The sequence below is a fragment of the Priapulus caudatus genome, unplaced genomic scaffold, assembly GCF_000485595.1.
Source record: "Priapulus caudatus unplaced genomic scaffold, Priapulus_caudatus-5.0.1 Scaffold920, whole genome shotgun sequence".
NCBI lineage: Eukaryota > Metazoa > Priapulida > Priapulimorpha > Priapulimorphida > Priapulidae > Priapulus > Priapulus caudatus.
In genome coordinates, this window is record NW_014577981.1 from 47,288 (window position 1) to 63,250 (window position 15,963).

General features: G+C 48.1%; 1 protein-coding gene across 1 annotated transcript in view; it reads left to right on the forward strand.

Annotated features, from left to right (window-relative positions):
* The window catches only part of LOC106814407 (MAP/microtubule affinity-regulating kinase 3-like), a 59,942-nt gene that overhangs the window by 22,349 nt on the left and 21,630 nt on the right, over positions 1-15,963 (forward strand). The window contains exon 3 of the mRNA XM_014818723.1: positions 7,722-7,868. Within this exon, the coding sequence (XP_014674209.1) occupies positions 7,722-7,868 (147 nt within the window). The remainder of the gene's footprint in view (positions 1-7,721; positions 7,869-15,963) is intronic.

The following is a 15,963-nucleotide window of genomic DNA, read 5'->3' on the forward strand; positions in this document are numbered from 1 at the left end:
CGTGTAGTGCGTATGTACGGTCGCTAGCTCTGCAATGCGAAGGCGGCGTTTGCGTGCTTACGGGGGGTCCGGGGGCTATGATATTTAGCAATGAGCGGCTATGATATTTAGACAGTGTGCGGTGTGGCATTTAGGCTGGCGGGTCTCGACGAATAGCCTGACGGGCCGCCAGGCTATAAAGTGCTCTTGGAGCAACCTTGCTGCTTGGAGTTAAGGGCGAACACAGAGAGGAGGCTGAGGCGGGAGGAGACGTGAGTGGATGATAAGCGATCTGAGCGACTCACGACAGCGAGATGGGGGGAGGGTTCGTTCTGGGAGATGAGAAAAGTATGGCGATAACCAGAAATAATTGAGAGAGGAGGAGTGCACGATGCGCAGTTTAAGTGATGAAGTGAGAGGAAGGGCAGCGATTTCATGAGTCGCCGAAGGGTAAGAGAGAAGTAGGAGAGGCGCGGAGGGAAACAGCTGTGGAGGAGAGCGAAAGTGAAAGCACAAAGCCGCATGAGCGAGCTGCGAAGACAATGAGAGAACGTCCGCATGGGGAAAACACTCGCGGGACGTTCAGAATGAGAAAGAGCTCGTAACAAATAGAGAGAAGGGTAGGGGTGAGGTGTTATGGGGAGATAATGATAGGATGACTCATGCATGCCAGAATAAGCGTGATCTTTCAACCAAATGGCTTTTGTGTCACGGTGAATACAGTGGACGTCAGTGTTGCAATTGAGTTGCATGAGGGATTCATGCATGTGCATGTGTGTTTAATTTAAGACAGGCGGAGCTCGACTCGCTTATATACATGTGTATTATGTTTGTGTTATTAGATGCACATTGTGGTGTTTGTGTTATTGATGCTGGCAACAGATTCGATTCTTCGTTCATTACATGCCACACTTGTTGTGTTGTTTTAGCGATGCGACAAGCAGTTTTGAATTCCTTGTTCTTACATGCACACTTGTTTGTGTTGATTTAGGATGGACGACAGTTTGTTATTCCTATTTTCACTATACCCATATGTGTTTGTGTTAATTTAGATGGCGCAAACTGCTTCGATTCAGTCTTCACGAATGAATTTGCCTAACAACTGACCTTCGGTCCACCAAGCCTAGACCAAAATTTATTGGACCAATACCATATATTATTTTGACATTCTTTGAATAAAGAAACCAACACAGTAATATCATTTTGTTATTTTACTATAATAATACCTTCTACACATGCTATGATAACAGTATAGTAATACCTATCAAATATACATCACATTAACTTTACCACACTTGCTATGATATACTGTAAGAAATACCTATCAAATTGTTATGAATATATACATCACACACCTTCTACACATCTGCCTATGAGAACGCGTTAAGAATACCTATCAAATATAGTTTAATATACTCACATGCCTTCTCGACACTACGAATAATACAGTAGTGATATACTCTATCAAATATACATCGCATTCAAATACAATTCAATACAATATTCAGATTTAAATTCATTACACATCTCGTGTTCAGAACGCGTTTGATTATTATTTAATGATCCATTTGCTTTTAGGACGCATTTTAACACGATGCATTTAGCATAATAGCTACTTGGCTACTCGCTCCCACTCTCGGCCTTAGTACTCGTTGGGAGACTTAGTTGCCCAACGATCAACTAACCGAGAACGAGCGGTGCGAGCGAGTACAGTCGTATGCATAAACTAGAACGTACGAGCGACAGCTATTATATTGCGCCAGTCGTTTGATTTAACAGTGACGGTTGCGGGTTGAGCCCCGATTGAAACAAAGTTTTAAAAAGTGTGTTATTTATACAGTAGAGTAGTCTTTCATAAAATTCTGTGATAAATTATTTAAATACTGTTAATGGATGATGGCCTAAGAAAAACAAACGGTGCGGACCGACGGTCATTTTTAAACTTGTTAAATTTCCTGGGACCGAGAGAGATTTTTGTGGTCTGGACCACGGTTGCTTACCTTGCCTAACGGTCGGAAGACTGGGCTTCTTCATTCTGACATGCCACACATATATGTGTTATTTAGATGGATGACAGTTCGATTCTTGTTCATTACATGCACACTTGTTGTGTGTTATTTAGATGGACTGACAGCAGCGATCCGCTCGTCATACGTCGCCGTTCTCGCGTCGTCCGACGCCCAGCGCCACATATGGAAATATACAGGTTGTATGAAGAACAATAGGAAAGGGCTAACTTGTGCCAAAGTTAAAAAAACTAAGCAAGCAACTCTACCTACAGGAAAAGAGGTCTACAAGCGAACTGCGCAGTCCTTAGTTTCTATAACTAGTTATGTCTATGATATGTGATTAACACTCATACATGGATTTCTTTCTTCTCCTTCTATTCTTCTTCTTCTTATTCTTCTTGCTTGTTCTTCGTCTTCTTTTCTTCCTCTTTTTCTTCTTTTCTTCTCCTTTTTCTTCTCCTTCTATTTTTCTTCTTTATCTTCTTTCCTGCGCCCAACGGAGCTGGAGGAGACGCGTTATAGTTTTCGTCTCAGTGTCGTTCGCCGTTAGGACTGGTCAACTCTGCTCCCACCTCGCATCCCCCATCGCAGTAACTAAAGTCGAAGGTGGACCTGCCGGGTACCAGTCTCAGTGTTGTGTGGTTGTGTGTATCGCGGCGATTCGATATTAGCGCGTGGAGCAGCCAGGCCAGCCAGCCAGCCGCGCAGCGAGCCAGTCGTAAACACATACATGTTACAATTCTGGCTGGAGTGTATGCACTCTCGGAGTGCACTCCTGTCGAGTCTTATTTTTATGCTATTATTATCATTACTCGCCACGGAGTGAGAGGAGTTATGTGATCGCTTCTGTGTAGCTGTGTTCGTGTTGTCGGGGGTGTTCGCCGCTATCGATATTAGCGCGTCAGGGAGCCACAGCGCAGCGACGCCAGCGGAGCCCATGTACATGTGCAGCGAGCTGGCGGATGGTATGCACTCGTTACCGTGAGTGCCCTCTGTATAGTTATTACTATTTTTTAATTAATATTAACATATGTTCTTTTAATTAATAAATTGTTAATTTGAAACCCAATAACGATTAATGCTGTCTTAGGAATGGTAACCTCTCTTTGATTCCGGCTTCCCCCCCCCCCGCATCGATAATGATGCGCCAACATTCCTGCATCGATTATATTGCGCCGGCGCGATTTCTGCCAACGCAATCTACGCTGCATAAAAGTACGCGCGCGTCGACGCATGCCAGTTACTGGAGAGAGTAAAGGAGAAAGCCGTTCTTTGCGTGTGGCGATGCCACGGGCGGGCCACGGTTGCCGCCGTGCGCGAGTCTAATCCTTGCCTCTGGGGCTTGTGTCGAGGTGGTGGTGAGCGATTCCGCCTCGTGGCCATTATCCCTCCGACTTCTACCCCCGCCGGTAATGAGCGCCCCAGATGACCAGTGAAAAAAATTACACACGGCTGGGTCTCGGGGCGGATTTAGCCTCTCGGAAATGCCCTAAAAGCACCCCCCGTAATTTGCATTTTTAGGTTCAATGCAAACCAATTATTAGCAGTGCATAATTTTCATGCACGCCCCTCGACTGTCTGAAAGTAGTCCACCAATATCTCTCTACTTTTTTTTCCCTGCAATGCACAGTTGGCGGGCACCGCTGCCCTCTCGCATGCGTCAAGTTCGCCTATTGGCCAACGATATCGCCCCGCGTCTCTGACGTCGGCGGACGTTTGCTCTGCACGATGCAAACTTGTTTTGTCCCCCCGCCCCGTTTTCTTTTTTTCGATACAGGTGTTCGCTATCTCGTATAAGGCCGTGCCTGGCGGTTGTTCGTTTAGATACACCTGCAGTGGGTTTGGTTTGCCGCACGGCACCGTCAGATCGTCTCTCTTCTCTACTGCCAGTCAGTAACAACACTTACCAGGAGACGTCTAGATCCCCTACTCCTTCCGTTCTGTACGCTTGACGCCTTCAGCGTCTCGTTGCACACACGCCCCCGCTCACCTCCTCTGTAAATTTATTTTCATCAGTAGGTATAATGAACATTATTAACATCTCGTAGGCGTGCATTCACGTGCGTGCGTGCGTGCGTGTATGTGCGCGTATCTAGGCGTGTATTCACGTGTGTGCGTGCGTGCGTGCGTGTATGTGCGCGTATCTAGGCGTGCATTCACGTGCGTGATACCTAGCAGCAGGCCAGCCAGGCAGCGTTCTTCATCATCAGCGTATACATGTAGCGTTTTACAACAGAGGTTGTCAACAGCAAAGCCGCTGCTGTTTACTTAACCTTTTTACGGAGGCCATTGCGATTTTTTGTTCACTCTGACGAATCGGGCTGCATAGTGCGTATAGTGTGTATAGTACACTCTCATGCTGGGCGTGCTATACTCGTGCGCGTGTTGCCTTTTATTCTGTCGTAGTTTTTTGGTATAAGTTCAGGATTCGATAAACAGATAGTGAATATTGTTGCGTGAATATTGTGCTGTTGGGTATACTCGTGCGTGTTGCTTTTTCTTCGGTCGTACTCGTAGTTGTTTTTTCCTTGTCCAGGATTCGATTAACAGATGCCGAATACTGTTTGTTGCATTTCTTTCGAAGTAGTTTTGGAATAGTAACTTGTTCCAAGCGGTGCCGCAACCGAAAGTCGGTGATGGTCCGCATAGCGTGTTGTTTGCCGGAGAGCTGCCTTCACTTCCTTCCTCTGTGTTGAGGGGGCAAGTTTGAAATTCCTGATGGTATTGTACGCAGCGACATACATTTTACCAAGAGCGTATAAAGAAGGATAAGGATTCCTTCTTAATACGCTCTTGATTTTACTGTAGAGCTTGTGCGAGCTATTGTGCTTCGGTAGATTTCACTTGAGGAGCCGCACTCGGCAGTGACGTCATTACGGGTGGGATCACATACCTTCAGATTTACTCACATTTACATCTAATTTTGGCGTGAGTAAGAGTTGCGTGTGGCGCGTAGGTGTGTCATCATCGTCGCGTTGTTGAAGTTAGGTTAGTTTGGCAAGCCCTCACGTTTTGCGGTGTTGCTATCTTCCGGGCGTGGAGGGACGGTCCCGCAACGTGGCAGCACTAGTGTTAGGATTAGGGTTAGGATCAGGGTTAGGGTTAGGGTCAGGGTCAGGGTTAGGGTTTTTGCATCATGATATCTGTCCCCACACCATAGATTAATTTTTGTGGATGACACCCCTATTATATATAGAGATCCGATATATAGATATTTAGTGTTAGGTTTAGTGTTGGAGTTAGGGTTATGGTTACTGTTAAGTTTTGAAGTATACGTCAACTGTATCACGTGACTGTCCCTCCACGCCCGGGGGATAGCAACACCCCACGTTTTGGCTCTCCGTATATCCTCATCTCGTATATATCCTCATCTAGATCTGGTATATATCCTCATCTAGATCTGGTATATCATCATCTGGTATACCCTAACATCGTATATATATCATCATCTGGTATATCCTAACATCGTATATATATCATCATCTGGTATATCCTAACATCGTATATATATCATCATCTGGTATATCCTCATGGCTGCTGGCTGCATGGTTATGGCCCTGTGAGTGTTGGTTGAAAATCCGGAGCAGCATATTGCGATGACCCCTTCACTGCGTTTTTTTAAGATATTATTTTTACTTTTTATTCCTTACTGCTTTTACTTAACTTTCGTGCGTGTGTGTGTGTGTGTGTGTGTGTGTGTGTGTGTGTGTGTGTGTGTGTGTGAGGGGAGGAGGACGTGAGTGGATGAAAGGACTTGAGCGAGAGCGAGATGGAGGGGGAGAGTTCGTTCTGGGAGAGAGAAAAAGTAAGGGAACCAGAAATAATGAGAGAGGGAGGGAGTGCACGATGGCAGTTAAGTGAGAGTGAGAGGAAGGGAGCGATTTCATGATGGGCGAAGGGAAGAGAGAAGTAGGAGAGGGGGAGGGAAACAGTGTGGAGGAGAGCGAAAGTGAAAGCACAAAGCCGCATGAGCGAGCGGGAAAGACAATGAGAGAACGTACGCATGGGAAACACTCGGACGAGAATGAGAAGAGCTCGTAACAAAAGGAAGGAAGGGGGTAAGGGTGAGGGTTAGGGAGATAATGATAGGATGACTCATGCATGCAGAATAGCGTGGACTTTCAACAATGGCTTGTTGTGTCACGTGAATACAGTGGAGTCAGTGTTGCAATTGAGTGCATGAGGGGATTCATGCATGTGTATGTGTGTTTAATTTAGACAGGCGAGAGCTCGATCGCTTATATACATGTCACTGTGTATATGTTTGTGTTATTAGATGCACCATTGTGTGTTTGTGTTATTTAGATGGGCAACAGTTTGATTCTTCGTTCTTACATGCACACTTGTTTGTGTTGTTTAGATGGATAACAGTTCGATTCCTTGTTCTTACATGCACACTTGTTTGTGTTATTTAGATGGACGACAGTTCGATTCCTCATTTTTACATACACCATTGTGTTTGTGTTATTTAGATGGGCAACTGTTCGATTCCCAGTCTTCACGAATGAAATTTCTAAACACTGGACCTTCGGTCTAACAAGCCAGCAAAATTTACTGGACCGGACTAAATTTTACTGGACCAATATTTTTTTGACATTTTTGACAATAAAGAACAAAACAGTAATATCATTTTGTATTTTACCTATAATAATACCTTCTACATACTGCTATGATAACAGTAGTAATACCTATCAAATATACATCACATATATATACCTTCTACACACTACAATAAAAGCTGCAAAATAGAACAACAAATCTGCGTTAGTCGGCAGTGAGCATGTATCACACATACCTTCTACAAACTGCAATGATAACAGTAAGGATACCTATCAAATATACATCACATACCTTCTACACACTGCTATGATAACAGTAAGGATACCTATCAAATATACATCACATACCTTCTACATACTGGGTAGTGATACCTATCAAATATACATAAGATATGATACCTTTTACATGCTGCAATGATAACAGTAGTGATACTTATCAAATATTCATCACATACCTTCTACACACTGCTATGATAACTGTAAGAATACCTATCAAATATAGTTTAATATACATCACATGCTATTTACACACTACAATAATAACAGTAGTGATATACCTATCAAATATACATCGCATTCAAATTACAATTCAATACAATTCAATTTAAAAATTCATTACACATTCGTGTTCAGAACGCCGTATTATTATTATTAATGATCCATTTGCTTTTAGGACCGCATTTTACACGATGCATTTAGCCATAAATTAGACTGGTACTCGCTCCCACCTCTCGGCTTAGTTGCTCATTGGGCGACTTAGTTGCCCAACGATCAACTAAGCCGAGAGGTGGGAGCGAGTACCAGTCTATGCCATAAACTAGAACGGACGAGCGCAAGCTATATATATGCGCAGTCGTTGATTAAAGTGACGGTTGGTTAGCGATGAAACAAAGTTTAAAAAGTGTTATTTATACAGTAAGTAGTCTCATAAATACTTTGATAAATTATTTAAATACTGTAACTAGAGTGGCTGAAAAAAACGGGCGGACCGACGGTCCATTTAACTTGTTAAATTTACTGGACCGAGAGAGATTTTGGTGGTCTCGGACCACGGTCCACCGCCTAACGTCGAAGACTGGCTTCCTCATTCTTACATGCACACATATATGTGTTATTTAGATGGATGACAGTTCGATTCCTTGTTCTTACATGCACACTTGTTTGTGTTATTTAGATGGACGACAGCGCGATTCCTCGTCATACGTCGCGTTCCCGGTCGTCCGACGAGCCGCACATAGGAAAATACAGGTTGATGAAAACAATAGGAAAGGGTAACTTTGCCAAAGTAAAACTAGCCAAGCATCTACCTACAGGAAAAGAGGTAGGACTGAGTCCTAGTTTTATAACAGTATGTCTAGATATGTGATTACACTCATACATGGATTCTTCTTCTCCTTCCTATTCTTCTTCTTCTTCTTCTTCTTCTTCTTCTTCTTCTTCTTCTTCTTCTTCTTTTTCTTCTTCTTCTTCTTCTTCTTCTCCTTCCTATTTTTCTTCTTCTTCTTCTTTACCTCCGCCCAACGGAGCTGGAGGAGGTTATGTTTTCGCTCTCGTGTGTTCGCGTTAGACTGGTACTCGCTCCCACCTCGATTCCCCCATCGAGTAACTAAGCCGAGAGGTGGGACCGGGTACCAGTCTAGTGTTGTGTATTCGTGTGTTCGCGCGATCGATATTAGCGCGTCGGCCAGTGAGCCAGCCAGCCAGCCAGCGCAGCGAGCCAGCTCGTAACACATACATGTTACATTCTGGCGGAGGTATGCACTCTCTGTGAGTGCACTCTGTCTAGTCTTATTATTATTATTATTATCATTACCTCCGCCCACGGAGTGGAGGAGGTTATGTGATCGCTCTCGTGTAGTGTGTTCGTGTGTTAGTGTGTTCGCGCGATCGATATTAGCGCATCAGCCAGCCAGCGCAGCGAGCCAGGGAGCATGTACATGTGAGCGAGCTGGCGGAGGTATGCACTCTCCGTGAGTGCCCTCTGTCGAGATATTACTATTTTTATTAATATTATAATATTGTTATTTTAATATAATTGTTAATTTGAAACCAATAACATTAATTCTGTTAGAATGGCATTACCTCTCCTTGATTCGGCTTCCCCCCCCCCCATCGATAATGATTGCGCAACATTCCTGCATGATTATTTCGCGGCGCGATTCTGCCAACGCATCAGCGCGTGCGCGCGTCAGCATCCGTTACTGGAGAGGTAACGAGAACCGTTTTGCGTATGGGACGACCACGGGCGGCCACGCGTGCGTGTGTGCGATTAATCTGCTCTGGGGCGTGGAGATGGTGAGAGCGATTCCGCGTGGCATTATCCCCGAACTTCCCCCCCCTCCCGGTAATGAGCCCCAATGACCAGTGAAAAAAATACACAGGGGCTCGGGGTGATTTAGCCCTCGAAATGCTAAAAAGAGCCCCGGAAATGCCAAAAAGAGCCCCCGTAAATTTGCATAGAGTTCAATGCAAACCAAATTTTAGAGTCCTATTTTCATGCACGCAGAGCGCTTGAAAAAGTAGCCCCCGAAAATTAAATTATATTTTTTTCCGAACATGCCAATGACAGTTGCCGGGCACCGCTGCTCTCGATGCGCATCGCCATGGCAACGATTCGCCCCGCGTCATCCGCGAACGCGTGACGTGAGCGCGAGGTTTGTTGACGATGCAAACTTGTTTTTGTCCGCCCCCCCCCGCCCGTTTTCTGTTTATTTCGTACGGTGTCGGTATCTCAGTATAAGGCAGTCATCGTTGGCGTTTTCGGTTTGAATACACCTGCAGGGTTTTTCCCGCACGCAACCCTCGTCGATCGTCTCTCTCTACTCTTTGACCGTTCAGAACAACACTTACGGTGTAACGTTACGACTCAGCGTTCTCGATTGGCACCAAGCGCGCGTAAATATTTATTTTTATCAGTAATATAATGAACATTATTAACATAAGCTAAGATCTTTTGCAGCGATTCAAACAAGAGTAAAAAAATAGTGATTAAAACATGATAAAAAATGGCGTAACATGCAGTCTTACTATCACATAATTGGCCGAAATTGCACTACCCATAAAGAGAACCGGACTCAACCTTCAACAACACCTTCTTTGCTAGGAAGTGTGTCAGCGATCCGCAAAGTTTAGCAACAGGATAGGGTCCATCGCGCGACACAGAGCTAAAAACGACAACGGAATAAACTTAGCAGTCAATGGGTCATCTAGAACTCGACACTGCGAAAGCACGTACGATTGCAACGTGTATATTAGTGTGCAGGCGGGGATCCCTGCGTAGTTTCCAGGTGCGCCACTCTCCTCCCGGCTACCATTGCCGCCCTTCTGGTTTTTCTCGGTTCTCAGGAAGATATTTGTAGATTGATGCGGTACATCTGTCTAAACCGGGGGGGGGGGGACGTTTTCCTAACAGTGGTTTCATGCAATGAGCTCAGCTACGGCAGAGCGTGCAGTTGGCCCGCAACAGCACTGTGTGTTAGAGCGGATGGTTACGTAGAGAGAAGGCGGCGGGTTGCTACTGCCAAACGATAAACGTTTTCGCAGGGTGAAGCACACATCGTCGTACAGCGAAGGTCAAGTCTAGCTCTGTGTTACTGACTTACTACTAGCGGGGGATTGGAGCGCCCCCCTCGCCCCAGCTGTTGCGGCGGTGCCCCGAAAAGTCTGACACTGGGTAGCTTAGGTCCGAATTTCGCAATAGGATAAGTCGTCGTCGATGTAGTGGTAATTTAGAGCGGTAACTGTGCGCAGCGGCGGTTGTGTGGCGTGTCGTGTGTGTGTGTGTGTGTGTGTGTAGTGTGTGTGTGTGTGGCGTGTGTGCGTGTGTGTGTGTGTGTGTTGTGTGTTGCGTGTAGTGTGAGTGTAGTGGTGTGTGTGTGTGTGTCGTGTGTGCGTGGTGGTGTGTGTGTGTGTGTGTGTGTGTGTGTGTGTGTGTGTGTGTGGTGTGTGTGTGTGTGTGTGTGTCGTGTGTGTGAGTGCAGTGCGTGCGTGGTGGCAGTGTGATGCGCGTGCGCGTGCGGCGTGCCGCGTGCGCCGTGTGTGTGTGTGTTGTGTGATGTGTGTGGCGCAGCGCGTGCGTGTGTGTGTGAGGTGTGTGTGTGTGTGTGCGCACGCGCCGCAGTCGTGGTGGTGTGTGTCGCGTGGTGCGTAAGTGTGCGTGCGTGCGTGCGGTGGCGGTTGTTTGTGTACTGTTTGGTTTGGTGGCGGTTGCGGTTTTGAACACCTTCACACAAGCTTGCTAGCTAGCTGGTGCTAGGCAGATACTGACCTTACCACTGTGAGAAAACTGAAGGACACTGACTGACTAGCGCCAGTGAATACTATGCATGCTAATGCCACAGCACGGCCGATGGGCATTAGCTGCTATTAAGCTGTTTACAGTATTGCCGTGGGCATTCTGTAGATGTAACTAGCCAACTGCGCAGAGTGTGTGCCTGAGAGAGGTGGGTGGATAGGAGAGGGGGTCGTGTGAGAAGGGAGAGGTGTATGGTTGGCCGGCGCTGGAGTATGGAGTGTGGTACCACACTGGGGTATAGAAGTGTGGTAACCCGCTGGGGTGGGGAGATGTGGGCCCGCATGCTGGGGTAGGTGAGATGGGCCCCAAGCTTGGTAAGGGAGTGTGCCCGCCCACACTGGGGTAATGGAGTGTGGTAAGCCACGCTTGGGAGGGAGTGTGGCCCCACACATGGGTAATGGAGTGTGGTACCAAAGCTGGGGTGGGAGTTGGCCTCCCATGCTGGGGTAGGGAGTGGCCCCAACTTGGGTAGGGAGGTGGTGGCCCCCCCCCAGCATAGGGCGTATGCGAGTGTGGTACCACGCTTGGGTAGGGAGTGGTGGCCCACACTGGGGTATGGAGTGTGGTACCAAAGCTGGGGTAGGGGAGTGGTGAGACTCTACGCTGGATAGGGAGTTGGCCCCGAAGCTTGGGTATGAGGAGTGTGCCCTCCCCCCACACTTGGGTATGGAGTGTGGTACCACGCTGGGGTAGGGAGTGTGGTACCACGCTGGGGTAGGGAGTGTGGTACCACGCTGGGGTAGGGAGTGTTGCCCCATAGCTGCGGGTAGGGAGTGGTGGCCCCACGCTGGGTAGGGAGTGGTGGCCCCCACCTGGGTAAGGGAGTGTGGTCAGCCACGCTAGGGTAAGGGAGTGGTTGCGCCATGCTGGGGTAGAGTGGGGCCCACGCTGGGTTGGGGCCCCAGCTGCTGGGGTAGGGAGTGTGGCCCACGCTGGGGTAAGGGAGTGCATGAGGCCCCACGCTGGCAGAGGGAGGTGGTGAGCCCCACGCTGGGGTAAGGGAGTGTGGCCCCAACACTGGGGTAAGGAGAGTGCCCCCACGCTGGGCGTAGGGAGTGTGTGCCCCACGCTGGAGTAGGGGTGGTGCCCCGACGCTGGGGTAGGGAGTGTGGCCCCACGCTGGGGTAGGGAGTGGTGGCCCCACGCTGGGGTAGGGAGTGTGGCCCCACACTGGGGTAGGGAGAGTGGCCCACGCTGGGTAGGGAAGTGTGGCCACGTTGGGTAGGGAGTGGCCCACACTGGGAGTTTACGGGCTTTTTTGCGGGTGCCTTCTCAGATGAACAGTACATACGCTGGCAGCGTAGTGGGCGGCAAGCCCCATTCCCCGTGACTACATAGTTTGACAATTGCCCCTGAGCGCTCCTGGTAAAGCGTGACACGGTAATTCTCGCTTGGTAGCAACAAGAGTAGATTAAATAACAATTAATGTCTAATAAATTGTTAAATTAATCTACTACTTGGTAGCAAGCCATTGTGTGTCAAACGCGGCGTGCGTGCGCGCGTATCTAGGCATGCAATTCACGTGCGTGGCGTGCGTGCCGTGTGTGCGTGGTGCGTGTGTGCGTGCGTGCGCAGCGTATCTAGACATGAATTCGCGTGCGTAGCGTGCATGGCGCGTATGCTAGAGCATGTATTCACGTGCGTGGAGCGTGCCCGGCGTGCGTGCGTGCGTGTATGGGCGAACGCGCTGTATCTAGACTATGCGTGCGCATAAGAAACTGAGCGTCGCGTGTATGTGCGCTTATCTAGGCATTGTATTGCAGTGTATATGTGCGCGTACTAGGCGTGTAATGTGCGCGTATGATAGGGCGTGTATTCACCAGGTGGCATGGCGTGCGTGTCATGTGACGCTTATCTAAGGCATGTAATTTCACTGTGCGTGCGTGCGTGCGTTGCGTAGCGTGCGTGCGGCGTGCGCTGGCGTGCGTCGCGTGCGTGCGCTGCGTGTAATGGTTGCGCTTATCTAGGCATTGTATTCACGTGTGGTGCGGTGTGTATTGACGCGTAATCTAGCGTGCATTTCACGGTGCGTGTATGTGCGCAGTATCTAGGCGTGTATTCACAGTGCGTGCGTGCGTGCGTAGCGTTGCGTAGCGTGAGTATGTAGCGCTTATCTAGGCACTGTTATTAACATGTGTAGCGTACGTGCCACGTGTGTGTATGGTGCGCGTGTCTAGCGTGGCATTCACGTAGCGTGTATGTGCGCGTATGCTAGGCGTGTATTCACCGTTATATCAGTGTGTGCGTGCGTGCGTGTATAGTGCGGCGTAAATCTAAGGCAGTGCATACACCGGTGCGTGGCGTGCGTGCGCTGTATGTGGGCGCTATGCTAGGCGTGGTATGTACACGTGTGGTGTGTGCGTGCGTGGTGCATGCGTGCGATGTATGTGCAGGTATGCATAGCGTGGCATTCAGCGGGCTGCGTGCCGTGCGTCGCGTGCGTGCATCAGCGTGCGTGTATGTGCAGCGTATCTAGGCGTGCATTTACAGTGACGTGGCGTCGTGCGTGTAGTGCGCGTAATCTAGGCGTGTATTCACGGTGTGCGTGCGTGCAGTGCGTGTATGGTTGCGAGTATACTTAGGCGTGCATTCACGTGCGTGATACCTAGGCAGCAGCCAGAGCAGCGTTCTTCATATCAGCGTATACATGTAGCAGTTTTACAACAAGAGGTTGTCAACAGCAAAGCCGCTGCTTGTTACATAACCTTCTTTACGGAGGCATTGCGATTTTTTGTTCCACGTCTGACGAATACGGGGCTGCATAGTGCGTATAGTGTAGTATAGTACATCTCATGCTGGCCTGTGCTATACTCGTGCGCGTGTTGCTTTTATTGTCTGTCGTAGTTTTTTTGGTTTCAGGATTCGATAAACAGATAGTGAATATTGTTGGCGTGAATATTGTGCTGTTGGGTATACTCGTGCGTGTTGGCTTTTTCCTTCGTCGTAACTCGTAGTTGTTTTTTTCCTTGTCCGGGATTTCGATTAAGCAGATGCGCGAATACTGTTTTGTTGCATTTCTTTCGAAGTAGTTTTGGAATAGTAAGTTGTTCCAAGGGTGGCCAGCACCGAAAGGTCGGTGATGGACACGCATATGCGTGTTGTTTGCGGAGAGCTGCTTACATTCTCTTCCTCTTGTGTTAGGGGGCATAGATTTGAAATTCCTGGATGGTATTGTAACAGCAGCGACATAACATTTTACCAAGCAGCGGTATAAAGAAGGATAAGATTCCTTCTAAAATAGCTCCGTGATTTTAGCTGTAGAGGCCTTGTGCGAGTATTGTGCTTCGGTAGATTTGCACATTAGAGGAAGCCGCACTCCGACAGTGACGTCAATACGGGTGGGATCACATAGCGCTTCACACAGCAATCTGCCAACGCACTCTGCGTCTGCTGCTGCTACTGCTACTGGCTACTGCTAGCTGCTGGCGCGGTGTGGATTGTGGCTGCTGCTGCTCTGCTGCTGTTGCTAATGCTGGCTACTGCTTGGTGGTTGTGTGCATGTCTGCTCGCTGCTGGCTGCCGTGCTGCTGCTGGTGTACTGCTTACTACTTGTAATGGCGGCGGTTGTGCTGCGCTGCCTCGATGATGATGGGGATAGGTGGTGGTGATACTGGTGGTGGTGGTGGTGGTGGTGATGAGTGGTGGTGGTGGTGTGGTGATGGTGGTGGTGGTGGTGTTGTTGTTGTTGCTTGTTGTTGTTTCGTTGTGTTGTTGTTGCGGGTGGTGGTGGTGGTGGAGGTTGGTGGTGGTGGTGGTGGTGTGGTGGTGGTGGTGGTGCTGTGCCTGCTGCTGCTGCCTGCTAGCTGCTGCTGTTGGTGTGGTGGTGATGACTGAATGGTGGTTGCGTGGTGCTGCTCGCTGCTGGTGATGGGTGTGGTGATGGTGGTAGTGCTGCTGCTGTTGTTGTTTGGTAGCTGTGGTGCTGCTGCTGCTAGCTGCTGCTGCTGCTGGTTTGGTGGTGCCTGGTGGTGCTGCTGCTGCTGCTGCCTGCTGCTGTTGGTGTGGTGGTGATGGACTGATGTGTGGTGGTGCTGCTGCTGCTGGAGTACTGGTAGCTGGTGCTTATTTTGTGGCTGCTGGCTGTTGTTGTGGCATGGATATCGTGACATTTCCATTGGGTGAAAAAACCATCATTGAAAACGCGGGAAAACGTACGGGGTGGATAACTAAAAGGGTTAACATGAGGGAAAATGCGTAGCAACGCCACCGTGCTGATAGCGGCACGTTTCTATATAATCGATATTTGCACACATGCGCATCACCGCAGGCAATAATGTAATTGATGAAGCAATGGTTATGAATAAAAAATCCGTGCTTGTTTTTTTTTTTTCCTCTCAATCGATCTTGGTTGAAGCCGTTTTTTTGCTGAAGGGTTGTGTGCTTTTGGCCTTTAGTAAGTGTGGCGCTTTGCTTAGTAAGTGGTGCGCTGACCTAGTGATTTCAGTGTGGGGTGTAGCTAAGATTTTTTATAGGCTAGCGCCTCCGCAGGCTTAAGTTTTATTTGTCTAAATGATTCGTGTGGGTATAGGTGAAATCAGGGGTTAATAATGCAAATTTGTCCATTATTAATCCCTGGTGAATAAATGGTGTTATATAGGATAGTGTTAGAGGCGCATCCTTATCTTAAAGTGGCCACGTTGTTGTTGGGCTATTATTATTACTATTATTATCATCCGTTTGTCGTCGTCGTCGTCATCATCATCATTTATTTAGGCCACCATACCTATTACGTTGAACCATTGTAATTCTGAAAGTAATCATTTCATTTGCAGGTCGCTATCAAAATCATCGATAAAAGCAGCGACTAAACCCGTCAAGTTGCAAAAAGGTACGTAGCGTGTGCACCGGCAGCCAATCGCGATGGGTAATTACAGTATTTCACATAACGAGGTGGCGATGCACAGTTTGCGCGATGATGTCATCGGTTGATATAAAGTTGTATTGATGCACGTTTGTACTCGTGGACGTCAGCGCATGTTACCTGATGTCCTCGTAGATACACAGGGTGCGAAATTAACGGGAGTGGGCGCGGAGTCAAATACTCCCTGATTAAAACTGTCGAACTCCCTGATTTGACATATGCGTAAGTCCGTGTGACTCCCCTGAAAATCTGCAATACGAA